Source organism: Nicotiana sylvestris, chromosome 5 (genome assembly GCF_000393655.2).
Source record: "Nicotiana sylvestris chromosome 5, ASM39365v2, whole genome shotgun sequence".
NCBI classification, from domain to species: Eukaryota; Viridiplantae; Streptophyta; class Magnoliopsida; order Solanales; family Solanaceae; genus Nicotiana; species Nicotiana sylvestris.
The window spans coordinates 6,826,293-6,841,841 of NC_091061.1; the positions used below are offsets into that span (position 1 = coordinate 6,826,293).

General features: G+C 36.5%; 2 protein-coding genes across 5 annotated transcripts; one reads left to right on the plus strand and one right to left on the minus strand.

Moving 5' to 3' along the window:
• The first annotated feature begins 416 nt into the window (after positions 1-416).
• LOC104240228 (squamosa promoter-binding-like protein 1) lies at positions 417-10,553 on the plus strand. The gene is made up of 11 exons (XM_009795008.2): positions 417-1,692; positions 2,325-2,506; positions 5,503-5,663; positions 5,733-6,125; positions 6,999-7,073; positions 7,175-7,282; positions 7,658-7,775; positions 7,874-8,015; positions 8,146-8,296; positions 8,829-9,452; positions 9,774-10,553. The coding sequence occupies exons 1-11, from the start codon at positions 1,100-1,102 to the stop codon at positions 10,227-10,229; spliced, it is 3,003 nt and encodes a 1,000-aa protein (XP_009793310.1). The 5' UTR covers positions 417-1,099; the 3' UTR covers positions 10,230-10,553.
• Positions 10,554-11,796: 1,243 nt separating this feature from the next.
• Positions 11,797-14,578, minus strand: LOC104240229 (S-adenosylmethionine synthase 1-like). 4 transcript variants are annotated; one of them, XM_009795009.2, is made up of 2 exons: positions 14,445-14,578; positions 11,797-13,109 (listed from the first exon to the last, which is right to left on the minus strand). In XM_009795009.2, the coding sequence occupies exon 2, from the start codon at positions 13,097-13,099 to the stop codon at positions 11,918-11,920; it is 1,182 nt and encodes a 393-aa protein (XP_009793311.1). In that variant the 5' UTR covers positions 13,100-13,109; positions 14,445-14,578; the 3' UTR covers positions 11,797-11,917. The 4 variants fall into 4 exon arrangements, with proteins under 4 accessions (XP_009793311.1, XP_009793312.1, XP_070030340.1 ...); XM_009795010.2 differs by lacking the exon at positions 14,445-14,578 and adding an exon at positions 14,129-14,405; XM_070174239.1 differs by lacking the exon at positions 14,445-14,578 and adding an exon at positions 13,225-14,116.
• Positions 14,579-15,549: the final 971 nt, after the last annotated feature.

The following is a 15,549-nucleotide window of genomic DNA, read 5'->3' on the forward strand; positions in this document are numbered from 1 at the left end:
GTGAGATTAAATTTATATCGTATTTGGTTGGTGGCCTAAATTTATACCATCATCCAAACACGTTATAAATTTAATCAAATACTTAATCTATAATATCCTATTTTATCTCCCATGTGGTATAAATTAGTGTTGGAATTAATATCCCGGGATAATTTAGTCCGTTAAGCTAACGACCAGTAAGTAAGTTACAACCATCTCCACACGTGAAATACTAGTTTTTACTTTCAAATTCTTAAATTACTTTTAAACACTCTTTTTCCATTTCAACTCAAAAAACACATGCTTCATTTATACATGACTTGTTCAATTATTTGTTACTATTCACGCGCTTTATTTACCCTACAGTGAAAAAAAGAAAAAAAGATATAGTCCGTATTTATCACACTACAAAATACAGAGTATACAATCTCCGTTTTAAACGCAAGGAAAATGCCATCTCTTTCCTCTTTTTCTGTTTAATTATTTACTCTACTAAATATTCCTCTCTATATTGCCGGCGATCTTTTTTCCGGTGATTTACACGTTTTCCGATCATTTCTGTCTATTTACAGTTTTCAGTCCTGTCTATTTCCAGCTCTTTTTTGTTTGTTTTATTTTTTTGATTTTATACAGAATTAATGGTTTCTGATTGGGAGAAATGTAGTTGAACTAAAACGGTGTTTTTGGTATGAGCGGTTAGTTATTTTTGCGCTTTTTTTTTTTCATTTAATTGCTGCTACTTTAAGCTGAAACCATATCTTATTTTCACTATTTCTGAGAGGAATTTCGTATAAGGTTGTTTTCTGAATAGTTTAGTTCTTAAAAGAGTGTTTTTGGCGTGCAGTTAGTTATTTTTTGGGTTTTTTTTAAAAAAGAAAAATTATTTTCTGCTAGTTTAAGCTAAAACATAGATTAATTTTCATTATTTCAGAGAGGATTTTCGTATAAGGTTGTTTTGTGAATAGTTTAGTTCTTAAAAGAGTGTTTTTGGCGTCCAGTTAGTTAATTTTTCGGCTGTTTTTGTAATTTATTTGCTGCTATTAAAGCTAAAATATAGTTTAATTTTCACCATTTCAGAGAGGAATTTTGTCTTGGGTTGTTTATCTGATTAATTTTGTCAATGGATGCTCACAATTATCATGGTTCAGTTAGTGGAAAAAAGAGTATGGAGTGGGCTTCGAATGATTGGAAATGGGATGGTGATTTATTTACAGCGGCGCGGCGGAATAATAATTCACTGCCATCAGATTGTTGTAAGAGCAAACAGTTAATGTTTCCTATAGGATCAGAGATTCATCCAGAAGCTAGTAGAATCTCCAATTGTTTTTCATCTGGTTCAGATGAATTACTGACATTAGGAAGTAATGATAAAGGGAGGAAAGAATTGGAGAAAAGGAGGCGGGCGATCGTCATTGAAGATGATGAACTGGATCATGAAGAAGAAGCTGGATCCCTTAATTTGAAGCTAGGTGGTCAATTGTATCCTGTGATGGAAGGGGATGAGGAAAAACTGGAAGGGAAGAGTGGTAAGAAGACGAAAATTGTTGGGGTTTCGTCGAATCGTGCAGTTTGTTGTCAAGTGCAGGATTGTCGAGCTGATTTGAGCAATGCTAAAGATTACCATCGGCGACATAAAGTGTGTGATGTGCATTCTAAAGCTGCTAAAGCTTTGGTGGGCAATGTTATGCAGCGATTTTGTCAGCAGTGCAGTAGGTTAGCTTTCTAGTAGAACATTTGCATATTCATGTATATTTAAAAAATAAAATTATTATCTCTAGTTCTGTGAACCATTTAAATATGATAAAATTAGATTCTGTGAAAAGTGAAAACTAGATACATTGGTTTCTATTATCTCTAGTTTTATGAACCAAGGGAGCCTTGGTGCAACGGTAAGAGTTATTGCCGTGTGACTAGGTGGTCACGGGTTCAAGCTGTGGAAACAGGTTCGTGCAGAAATGTAAGATAAGGTTGTGTACAATAGATCCAATGTGGTCCGACCCATCCCGGGACGTGCCCATAGCGGGAGTTTAGTGCACCTTGTTGTACTTTGATCTCTAGTCTTATGTACCAGTTAAAATATTATAAAAGTAGAAGTTTTGGAAACCTGATACATTGGTTTTTCTTATACGTAAGATTAAATAGATAACATTGTCCGTAATTTAGTCACTGTCTCTGTTTTGATGTAATGCCCTAATATAGCTCGTGGAATTGTGTGGTTACCTCATCTAAAAGGTTGAGGTGTTAGATAGGGAACACTTTTATTTAGTTAATTATATCTTCAAGACATCTGGAACATGTAGTCATGGAAAATGGTTATGGTTTGGTGTTATGATTACTTTTGGCAGGTTTCATGTTCTACAAGAGTTTGATGAGGGGAAGCGGAGCTGTCGTAGGCGGTTAGCAGGTCATAACAGGCGAAGAAGAAAAACACATCCAGAAAATGTAGCTAATGGAGCCTCCATGAATGATGAGGGGGGTATTAACTACTTATTAATTAGTCTGCTGAGGATACTGACCAACGTACAATGTAAGTTGTTATCTGTATTCCATGCTTTTCCTGCATGATATCTTTGTTTCTTATGACAGAAGATATTCGGCCAGTTAATTAGGTAATAGCATTCTCATGACGTAGTAAGGTGTGCTTGTAAGTACTTTCGCTGTTATGGTAATTGGTTAGATTGCTATTCTGTAATCAAGAAGTTTAGAAAGAGAAGAATGTGTAGTTATTCTTTGCCTGACATAGTATCAACTTGATGAATACAATGATGTCTATCCCATAAGCAGCATTTCGTCTCTATGAACCGGGAGTTGTAAGATATAACTGATAGTGGGAATTGCTTTTTGGAACAGGAGGGTTGTTTTCCTATACTGTATTTAGTTTGAATGGTTGAAACATCAGGACAGGTTTTTATTACCTAGTTTGGATATTCCGATTTATCCTAAAGGCTACACATGACATAGGGCATTGGGTCAGCGATTAGCAACTAATAACTGATGGACATTAAAATAGATCTCGGTGGTTATTATTGACTGATGCTTCTACTGGAACAGTAGCCATCAATACTTGTGTACTATCCATTGAGGCTGTATTGTTCAAGTAATCTATAGAACTAACCAGAGTAGTTAACTTTTAATCTGTACAGGATTGTACATTAGTTGGAATAATTTATGTAAACTGCAACAATCGGTGGACTCCAGAATTTCCATAAAGATTAAATACATCCGTAGAAGTAGTAGAAATCATGTGAAAGTCCACTAGTTCTATTGTTTTTTTGAGTGATCTTCGAAAGAGTAGCTGCTGAGAGACCGGTAAGTTTTACTTCAACATAACGAACTTTAGGGATATACAACAGAAGGATCTGATGAGTTGAAGCTATCTTGCCTATTAATTCCTTGAACTTGGAAGAAGTTCATATAGATCTTTGATTTTCTTTTGAAATCTTCAACTGCAAGTCGCATTAATTAATGTATATAAACCATCATTAGTCAAATTTGAGGGCGGGGATATCCTGCATCACATACTATTCGCCGTCACTAACGGTGAGGATCCAGCTCTTTAGGACCTAGACTCGAATTTTCGTATCTTTCAAAACATCAAAGGTGCAATCCTGTTACGGGTGGAATTGCGATTTTATTCAGTGGTCGAGTGCGCTGGACGACACAGCATTCTCGTTTAATTGGTACCATCAAACAGAGACCAGATTGCTACTAGAGAGAGGAATTCGTCTGGGTAGATTGGTTGAACACAGACCTTCCACTGGCAGGCGATCATGTTTTCTCTCATTTGTATATTCTTAGGACACGTTTGGTTACAAGTATTAGGGAAATAATCCTTGTATAAAGAAAAACTATTATTGTTAGTACCACTATTATTTTGTACCAGAATCATTCTATTGCTTTAGTAATCCATGTATTTAATCCCTGTATTAAAATCTTTGTATTGAGTTATCTGCAAACCCAACTACCCCTTACAGTTTAGACTAGCCTATAAATTGTTATGTGACTCAATTACAAGTCTTCTTTTGTCATGCTTTGACGAAGTGGTAATGTAGCTGCTGAAGAAAAGGAGTACTAAAATTTAGGCTGCTTTGATCCATCTTTTCCATAGTGAAGAAAAGGAGTACTAAAATTATGTGACTCATTCCATGACTGCATCTGGTGAGAGTAATCCAAAACAGAAAGAGTTCTAGTTGGATTATCTTCAGAGGACTCTTGCTTCTTTATTGGAAATTAGGCTTTTCAAATAACTGTCTTTTGAAGTACCAAGATTCTGGAGACTTGGAATTTACTCTGAGAGAGAGAGAGAGACACAATTGTATTGCAGGCATGGTTAATTCATTCTCAATTTCTCAATGGCTTCTGATTCAGTTATTTTTGTGGGGTGTTTGGAAATGCATAAATTTTGTTGAGCATTGTTAAAATGTTAAGTGTTAGTGGTAGCATGTTAGAGTTAGAGTATTAGGGTTAATTTTTAAGTTGGATTGCTCGACATTGGACAATATCATATTAATTTTAGATGTCTTGTATTCATTAAATCATCAAGTCATCAATGTGTCTCTTCTATCTCATGTCTCCTCACAAGGTATTCAGACCTCTATGATATTGGCTTCTGTCTTGTGGAATGTGATCTTCTTATATGAGTGGTTATAGTTTCAAATTTTCGACCTACTTTGGAAACTTTAATCATGGCTGAGACCTTCCTTCCTAGAAGAAAGAAAAGGAAAAGATGATTTTGTGCTGAGACTTGATCCAAGTTAACCTTTATTAGGCTTAGAACTGAGAACAAGGGAATTGTTTGATCACTTTCCTCATGGAAAAGTGTCGCATCCTGTGAAAAATTTCTCAGATCACGAGCTACTATGGAGAAATGCTGAATGCAGAGATAAATAATCAAAGAAATAAACAGCACTCATGATACTCCATCAAGAGTTTTGTTATCTTCGTCAAATCCCTTTAAACTCAATATTCGTTTTGGGTATGCTAAATATATTATTAATCTCTGCATAATATATCTCCAATTTAGAAAAACAGTGACGTTGACCTTCCCAACAAGGCTGTTCATTGACATATAGGCTAAAATTATTTGGAGGAGTGTATCTAATGAAACCACCTAAGTATTGAATACTCACCTTTTGATGACTGCGATTGCAAGATTTTGATGTTTTTTTGTTTGAGAACTCATTACCATGTAAATTAAATTAAATCCAGTTCTCTTGGGAGTATATAAACATATCCACGTTGACAGTGTGTTAGAGGGTAAATTAACATATTGTTTTTGATGGAATCTTTTCACTTGATTATGACTGATAATGTCTCTTGTAATATTGAGCTTAGTTTATGCAGTTGAGAGTCCTAATTAGCTCAGGGAGTACTTAGTACCGAGTCAGTTTGTCTCTAACAAACTTTTGAGTTCCACAAGAATCATGATAACATATAGGCACATAAATAGGTACTTATTTAGAGATTTTGGTGTATGTGAACTGGAGGAGTTACTTTCTGGCTTCTTCTCATTATGAAATGCAGCCAATAGCTCAGATCAAACTAAAGACCAGGATCTACTGTCCCATCTGATGAGAAACCTAGCTAGTTTGGCTGGTGCAACTAATGAGAGGAATACGTCGGGCTTGTTGTCTGCGCCTCCAGAGCAGTGGAATGCAGGGACATCTATGGGGACTTCAAAAGAGGTCTGCACTAGATCCAAATATTGGTATTGAACCTTTCTCTCTTCAGCTTCTGATTGGATTGATTTGCAGGATTCTCTTAAGCCTACTGGGAATTGTTTGATACCTGCATCTGAAGTGACAGAGAAGAGAATGGGCAGGAGTGATGTTGAATATGGGATCTCACAAAATCCTTGTGCTTGGCAGCCTGATTCTCTTTGTTGCAGAAAAGAGAGCTCACCTATCAATGCAAATGCCTCAGCTAAGGTGAAGCTGAATAATATCGATTTGAATAACATCTATGATGATTCTCAAGATGGCAATCAAAAGCTGCAGAATTCTGATGCCTCTGCAAACCCAGGGGCTGCATCTTCTGGCTGTCCTCTATGGATATGTCATGACCCTCATAAGTCAAGCCCAGGGACAAGTGGGAATTCGGGATCTACCTCATCCCTTTCACTATCTAATTCCAGTGGAGAGGCTCAGGTATGAGTTTTGTTTTCTATTGCTGTTTACCATTGTACTCATATGCAATTTGTTTAGCTGACAGGCATGTTTTCTGCAGTGCTGGTCTTCAGCTTCTAATTTGTCCCTAAAATTTTGATGAAATATCTGTAAATTGAAATCCATATCTTTAGCAGGCTTGTGTACATTGTTGTTCTCATCTATGCTTTAAACTCGAGTAAGTAAGTAGCTTAATAATACTTTCAGCAATTAGCACTTCTACTTCCCAGCCTTGCTAGGCCTACAACGTTGGCTGACTGTAATCGTGACTATGATTCACTACTTCCACCAAATATGGTAGATTATGATGTAAACATGTCCAATCTGCCATGCTATGTTGGTTGTACAGTCCATAGATCCTCCAACGTATATGTGCAGACTACCACGATGTTCCATAAGTATGCTCTTCCAAACTATCAGCCAGACATTCTGTCATAGAGGCTGCTAAATTTACCTGTGCAGATATTCAATTGCCCCGTTTCTCTGTCATGTGAACTGCGGCTACGAGATATGTGGCTCCTATATCCTATATTTACCAAGGTGTTTTGCAGTAAAATTCTCTCTTTGAGAAAATTTGATTCAGTTGTATTTTGGTGATCAAAAATATATTGTTAATGTTTGGTAAATAGATCTTTGAGTTTGAGATCAATGTGTTTGTCTCATAAGGTTACTCTAGGCTGTTTGTCCCTATAGTGCTAGTCAGATACTTGATCTTAGCCAAAAGTCCGAGAAAGATATTGTAGTGCTAGTCAGATACAGAGAAGAAATTCCTAATGACTTTGATTATTAACACTTGATGCATCAATGGATAAAGATGATTTGTCCATTAACTACAAAATTTTGACTAATTTTCAGAGTCGAACAGATCGTATAGTCTTTAAACTCTTTGGGAAAGATCCTGGTGATTTTCCTACAGCCTTGCGGAAACAGGTATTCGGTACTCTTGCTATAATATTCTTCAATGACAGTGTTCTCATGTTTCTTTTATCTCAATTTGAAACCAAACCTTCTCTATTCCTGGGCAATTGCAGATTCTTGATTGGTTATCACACAGTCCTACAGATATTGAAAGCTACATTAAGCCTGGTTGTATTATACTAACAATATATCTTCGGATGGATAAATCCATATGGGAGGAGGTAAATTTTTTTATTCTCAGAAATGTAATACTTAATCTTATGAGAGGAAGAAGTGGAGCAATCAAGGTTTTAGGCTTTGTTATTTAACAAGAAAGGGAAAGGAAACAGAAAACATATGGCACAATGGATAATATTTGGATAAAATGAAGCCAAAAATGAGTGTGATATAAACTTGCCTGATTCTTGAAATCAGAGAATTGCTTTAGTTATCCCCTGTATTAGCTATTCACTGTACTTTTCAACAAAATGAAACTAGCAAATTAAATTCCCTCGGACCATACTTCTTCTCTTTCCTTTTCCTTTACCTTTTCCTGTTCCTGTTCTCTTAATGTTTTAGCCAAACAAATATTGCTCCTAATTACTTTCCCTTTGCAGCTTTATTGTGATCTTAATTCTAGTTTGAGGAAGCTTCTTAATGCATCCGCGGATTCCTTTTGGCAAACTGGATGGGTTTATGCTAGGGTGAATGATCGAGTGGCATTTTTGTTTAATGGTATATTCTCATCCTTCATTGTATCCTTTCTTGATCTCTCTTTTTCTCGACAATAACGCCACTGATATGAACATTGAGTCTTTGCTTCTGTACTACAGGGCAGGTTGTTCTGGACACTTCCTTACCAGTTAAAAGCCATAGGAGCTGTGGGATATCAATTGTCAAACCTATTGCAGTTTGTGCCTCCGAAAGAGTTCAGTTTTTGGTGAAAGGCGTTAACCTATCCCGGCCCACTACAAGGTGACTTAATTAGACATTTGTTTGATCCTAAAGACGATTGCCTTTCCTTTTCCTATTAGTTTCTGCTTAGCTGGTTAGAGTATTTTGAGCTGGTTAATTGATTCTTTGTTTGTCTCCACTTCCCTTTTAGGTTACTATGTGCCCTGGATGGGAATTACCTGGTCCAGGGTAACTGTACTGATATGATGGTAGGAGCTGATTCTTGTATGGGCCATGAAGACATCCAGTCCCTTAGCTTTCCTTGTATTCTGCCAAATGTTACTGGCAGAGGGTTCATTGAGGTGAAGTTATTTTCTTTTCTTTCCTTAATGCTTATTAACTGTTAATTTATCTTCTTGTTTTCCCTATCTTGGAGCAATCCTGTTTGGTTTATTATGAACGGAATTTGATGCTCGTTGGTTTACTAATGACTCTCAGTTTTATCTTGCAAGTAAATTTAGTGAATTACCTCAATGAAAAGGATTAACATTTGGTCTCTGTGTGCAGAGCAAACCTAGACTTGGATGTCAAAATATAAAATATAAATGCATTCACCAATCAGGAACAAAAAGAAGATATCTATTTATTTTTTATCTCATTGGTACATGCAAGCTATTATAGTATTATGTACTAACTTTTTGGTTGAACTCCTTGTTACTAGCCATGTGTTACTTTTCATTAGATCAACAGATTTTGGTTCATACTTCAGGTTTATACTTACCTGATAAAATAGAGTAAAATCTTATATCTCCTCTCCTCTTTCTGCATAAAAATGACTGTATTGGATACACTTTATTCTACTTCTGAAATGTAGTGTTTATTATCTTTGACTAGGTTGAAGACCATGGCCTTAGTAGCAACTTTTTCCCATTTATAGTTGCAGAGAAAGATGTTTGCTCTGAGATTCGTACATTGGAGAGCAATATTGAGGTTGCTGAAATGGCTGGTGGTTTTCTCCAAGGAACTGAAAACTTGCAAGCCAGGGACCAAGCTCTGGAATTTTTACATGAAATGGGTTGGCTGCTTCATAGAAGTCATTTGAAATTTAGAGTGGGTTCTGGTGTCAACTTGAATCTCTTCCCTTTTCAGCGATTCAAGTGGCTTATAGAATTCTCCATTGACCAAGATTGGTGTGCTGTCGTAAAGAAACTGTTGGATGTTTTCTTCAATGGCATTGTAGATGTAGGACAACAGTCATCACTTGACATTCCCTTGTGGGAGGTTGGCATCCTTCATCAAGCCGTGAGGAGAAAGTGCAGATCCATGGTAGAAGTCCTATTGAAATACCGTCCGCATGGAGCTTTTGACAAATCAGGACCACAAAAGCAACAAGATGATCGTGACTATTTATTTAGACCTGATGCAGTGGGTCCTGGGGGTTTGACTCCACTTCATCTTGTTGCTAGTCTTTCTGGCTTTGAGAATATTTTGGATGCATTAATTGATGATCCAGGACAGGTATATCTCCTTTTATTATGTGCATTTTGGTCTGTTGCATTGGAAACTGACAGTCCCCTCAATCCACAGAAAAGGGGGTGTGCAGGTGTTTTTTGGAGCTTTGGGGGGGGGGGGGCTGTGAAGCATGATGAGATCAGCAATGACCTGCACTTTTTCCTCTTTATCAGTGTTGATATAGTTGCATTTTGTTCCCGGATGGCTCTAGAATACTTAGTAGTTTACTTTTTAGAACAGCTATTCTGTATTTTTCTCTGGTTCCCTTGTTTGGAGAGGAATGAGTTAGTCAGGTATTTCAAGGAGCTGATGATTGAAATTCTTCAGGTGGGAATTGAAGCCTGGAAAAGTGCCTGTGACAGTACCGGACTGACACCTAATGATTATGCATGCTTGCGAGGCCATTACTCGTATATTCATATTGTGCAAAAGAAAATCAGTCAGAAACGAGGTGATGGGCATGTTCTCGATATCCCTGGTTCGTTGTTGGATAGCAGTATCAAGCAGAAACTATCCGATGATCATAGGTCTGTTAAAGTTGCTAGCTTACAAACTGAGAAGTCTTTAAGGAAACCAATTCAAACACATTGCAGACAGTGCGACCAGAAACTCTATTATGGAAACTCGGGATCATCACTTGCAATATACAAACCGGCAATGCTTTCAATGGTTGCAATTGCTGCCATCTGCGTTTGTGTAGCTTTGCTGTTCAAAAGCTCACCGGAGGTTCTTTACTCGTTCAGACCGTTCAGGTGGGAGCTGCTGAAGTATGGCTCCATCTAAAGTAGGTATAGCCTAATATCATGGTTATAGAAGATAGTATAGAATACCATGACTTGTTTTTTCCTTCTGAATTTATTGACCGCAATATAACTGGAGACTTCCAACTCTTATGTATATTTTATTTTTTACTAATTCGTCATAAAATATATAAGAAGCTCCAAGTACAAGTAGGGAAGTTATTCTTTTTATATGTTGATGGTAGAACTAGAATAGAACTGGCCACTGGGATTGTAGTTGTTGAAGCTGCAGATCTGAGCCCGAATATGTAGTGGATTATAAGTAGATTGCATTTATATTTCAACTATATAGAGTACTAATTTCTTACATCTATGGTCTGAGCACATCATTTTCCTGCTAAATTGACTTCTTTGCTTCCATTTAGGTAAAATCTGGATAAGCTGTTACATTTTTCATCAACTTGGTTCTTTTTAGCTGTTCTTTGGTCGCCCAAGCCTCCCTTGCAATTTTTCATTTTTCTTTGTATAGTTTTAGTATAATTCATCATTGTCAAACTTGTCATTTCTGATTCAAGATAGCTAGCAGATCGACCAATGGGAATCGAGACAGCTAATAAAAAGCTAAGTTGCTCCAACATGGCAATTTAGGTGTCATACTCGTGTCGACCCGACACTAGTATGGGCGTGGGTATGGGATCCGTACCGGATCTGGTCAAATAATTTTGGGTACTTTGACCCCGTCAGACAGAAAAATTCGAGACGAGATACAATTTGATTCCCGAAATCAGAACCAAAACTAGGATAAATCAAAAGAAAATAGCATACTTTATCTAGGAAATCAATCATTTACTTATCTACAACTTGAGAATAAAGAAATTCACAATTTACAAGCTAAGTATTTCACGGAATTTCTCATAATTTAGAGATATTTTTATATTTTTATTTTTTTGAATTATTTTTAGCCGGATCCTCCCTCCCGTACCCGTACTAGGATCCCTATCCCCGAATCTTAAAATTTACATCTAGAAGGATTCGACCTCTAGATCCGCACCTGTGTCGGACACCCGCACCCGTGTCCGAGCAACTTAGATAAAAAGGGCAGCTCGGTGCGCTAAGCTTCCTCTATGCGCAGGGTCCTCGGAAAGGCCGGACCACAAGAATCTATTGTAATTTGTACGTAGCCTTACCCTGCATTTCTGCAAAAGGCTGTTTTCATTACTCGAACACATGGCAACAACTTTACCAGTTACGCCAAGGCTCACTTCAATCGACTTGAAAGTCTTTATCTAACATATTGAAGGAATATTTATTCTGAATTTGGTTGATCTTAATTGCTGCTTCTAGAAATAAAAGGGATGTACTCTAAAATACCGATGGAGTACAAGCATAAATGCGCATTCCGTGGAGAAAAAAGATCAATACTTATCTCTCAAGTTTATAAGGTGAATCCATGAGGAATCAATAATATTCTTTTTTGAGTCTTTCTTAAATTCAAGTTTTCACTATTTATTATGAGTTTTAAGTAATATAAAGAGTCTTACACTATTGTGATAGCAGGTTTTATATGCCTACTGCCCCCAGCAACTTATAACAAAAGGCAAAAGAGCTTATAACCTCAACCAATAATACCAAGTATACTCCACTTAACCAAGAAAGTTAAGAACAATATTTCTTAAACCAAGAATAAAAGAAATTTAAGATATTGAATATAGAAAAACAACTGCATCAGAATCAAGATTGAGGCTTGTCCCATTTGAGAGGCTTAACAACTTCCCATGTAAAGTCAGGATCATCTCTACCAAAATGACCATAAGCAGCAGTTTTCAAGAATCTGTTGTTGCCACCTCTCTTTAAATCCAAGTCAATTGACATCATACCAGGCCTAAAATCAAAATTCTCCTTCACAATCTTGAGAATTTCCTTATCTGGTATTTTTCCAGTTCCATAAGTGTCAACAAACACAGACAAAGGTTCCGGCACGCCGATGGCGTATGAAACCTGCACAATGCACCTTCTAGCAAGACCATTGGCAACAATGCTTTTTGCAGCTTGTCTTACAATATATGCACCACTTCTATCAACCTTAGTTGGATCCTTTCCTGAGAATGCACCACCCCCGTGAGCACCCCACCCCCCATAAGTATCGATAATGATCTTTCGGCCTGTTAGACCAGCATCACCATGAGGTCCACCAATGACAAATCGGCCCGAAGGGTTAAGGTGGAATATGGTGTTCTCATCAAGATACTTCTCAGGTATCACAGGTTTGATCACATGTTCTTTGAGATCGCGGGCGATTTCATCGTTTGTGACAGTCTCATCATGTTGAGTGGAGATGAGGACAGTATGGACACGAACCGGAACCATAGCACCATTGTCATTGTAATACTCAACAGTGACCTGAGTTTTACCATCAGGTCTGAGCCAAGCACAAGTTCCATTCTTGCGAACCTCAGTAAGGCGAGCGCCAAGTTTAGTAGCAAGAACATGGCTAAGGGGCATCAATTCAGGGGTTTCATCAGTGGCATAACCAAACATATGACCCTGATCACCAGCACCAATTTCCTCGGGTTTTTTGGTTAAGTGACCATGAACACCTTGCGCAATATCAGGGCTCTGTTGTTCAATGTTCACAAGAACCTTGCAGTCATCAGCATCCAACCCCACATCAGCGGATACGAATCCAATAGCACGACATGTATCACGAACAATTTTCTCATAATCTACAATGGCTTTGGTGGTGATCTCACCAAAGACCATGACCAAATTGGTCTTAGTACAAGTTTCACAAGCAACTTTGCTTTCAGGATCCTGAGCAAGACAAGCATCAAGTACAGCATCAGATACTTGGTCACAGAGTTTATCAGGATGTCCCTCATTGACAGATTCAGATGTGAACAAGAATGTCTCCATTTCTTTAAAGCTGTATATAAAAAATTGGATGATATCAGTAATTGAGAAGAATTCAAAAATCACAATTGAGTTGAAAAAAGAAATTTATCCAGCATGGTGTTTACACCAATTCGATAAAAACATACGGTTATCACCAAACTATGTTGCATGGACTCATCAAAATGCTATCGCACCCCTGCCGGATCCTCCAAAAAACTTTTTGCAGGCTTGACAAAAAGCACTATTATTCTTGATGATAGTCTTGCTCATCAAGCACTACTATTGGAGGATCCAACACACACCTGGCGATATTTTCAGAGAGTCGGAGCAACATAGTCATTAAATCATACTTAATTGATACACACTGTCACATCATTTTGTCATTTGACAACGGTACATTCACACCAAACTACATTAATATACAATGGTAAGTGACAAACTTGAGGTAAGAATGTGTATTAATTAACTATGGTTAAGAGATAACCAACAGTTTATGTAAAGATACATATCATGTGTCTATTGGATTGGTGTAAGCACTAGGGATGAGTAAGTTATTCCATTGAACTATAGTATACTGCAAATGATCATAAAAATAGACCCCAAAAATCCATGAATGTAGTGGCAGACGTAGTATCCTAAGTTTTTAACAAAGTATGAATACAACAAGTCCAGAGGCGGAGCAAGAATTTCAAGCTTATGGGTTTAGGATTTTAATCGCCTTAAGTTACTGGGTTCTAAATTAATAGTTTATACATATTCAATGAATTTTTTAAGAAAAATACAGGGTTCAAACCAAAGTTACTCGTTCTCGGCACTCTAGCTCCACCCCTGCAGTGTAATCCCACAAGTGGGGTCTAGGGAGGGCAATGTGTACGCAGTCCTTACCCTCCCTTGGTAAAGAGGCTATTTCCGATGGACTAACAAAGTATGAATCTTGATTGATATTACACATAAATAAGCTTCAGATCTATCTCAATTCTTGTGTTCTTAAGATTCCTCTTAAACATGAAGTTAAAAAAATAAAATAAACCCAAGAATAAGAATACATACACTAGACTAAGTTAAAAGCAGCATCTCACGACCTAAGTTTGGACCATTTCCGTAAATTCAAGAACATAAAATATGTGAATTAGATCTAAAGGATTAGCCCAGTACACAAAGACATTTATGCAGGATCGAGGGAAGCACCACACCACTAGAGTATAGGGCCACACCCCTAGGGTATAGTGTAGATAACCTATACTAATGCAAGTATTTACGTGAATCAAATCTATAAAGAGAAAAAAGAATATACTACAAATAATTCAATAGCACTGCAAACACAAAGAACTAAATGTAGAAATAGAGAGGGATAGAGAAATGAGACCTTAAATAGTTGGTGCAAAAAGGGATCTTGTAAAAATGAGAATATAGAGAGGCAAGGAAGTTGGTAATGAAAGATGGACATATATATATATTAAGAAAATGGGAGTAATTTTGATCATAATATGAGGTAGATTCATTATGTATTTTTACTGGGGTAGTTGGGATTCTCATATTTATAACTTACCTTAATTTAGTCAAACTACCTTAAATAAACAGCTCAACTCCATAGTATTAAAGAATTTAATACAGAGTTAGTGTCGGTAGACACGGTTTTACTGCTGTCCAATAAATCCAGCTCTGTTCAGTCTGGTCCAATCATTGTGGTGTCAGTAATATGAATTTAAGTTTGATTTATTGTCGGTTAAGGAAGTATTTAAATGATAAAAAAATTGCTTAATATACATTCTGTATATATCTGTTTTCTAACAATTGGTTTGGATGGTTGTTACGTGTCATTTCATAATGTATCGTATTGTATTGTACAGTATTGTTTAATTAATAGAACGTTTGGATTGATTGTATCGTTTACCGTTGTCTCATGATGTCACGCACCGACAATATGAAGAATAAACTTGCAATATTATCAAGAAAAAATAGGATATAAAGTAGAATTATTCTCTAAAAAAGCAGGATAAAGAATAAAATATGATTATTTAATAATAAGGAAGGGCAAGATGAGAGAAAAAAGTAAGGTAACGATGTTGCCACACCAAATCCGTCGTTTCATTAAGCGACACTTTGTAACAACAAATTTAACAATACGATACAATAAAATTTAAGTGACAATCAAAACAAACATTATATTTAAAATAACAGTACGATACAATATAATAAGTAACAACCATCCAAACAAGCTGTAAGGGAATTGTACACTTCAAAACAAATATTTATTTAATAATCTTTATCACAACAGTATTTGCCTAAAATATGTTTTATCTTTATTAAAAGTCTCCTTTTATTAATTAATACTTCATTAATTGAGGTAATAAGTACGAATTTGAAATAAATAAATGTTTTTATGTTTTCTGAAAAGCTAAAAAGTTTAAAAGAAATTAAGTATATTTAGAGTGAAGAAGCATAATATAACGTGAAAGTAGAGTGAGCAA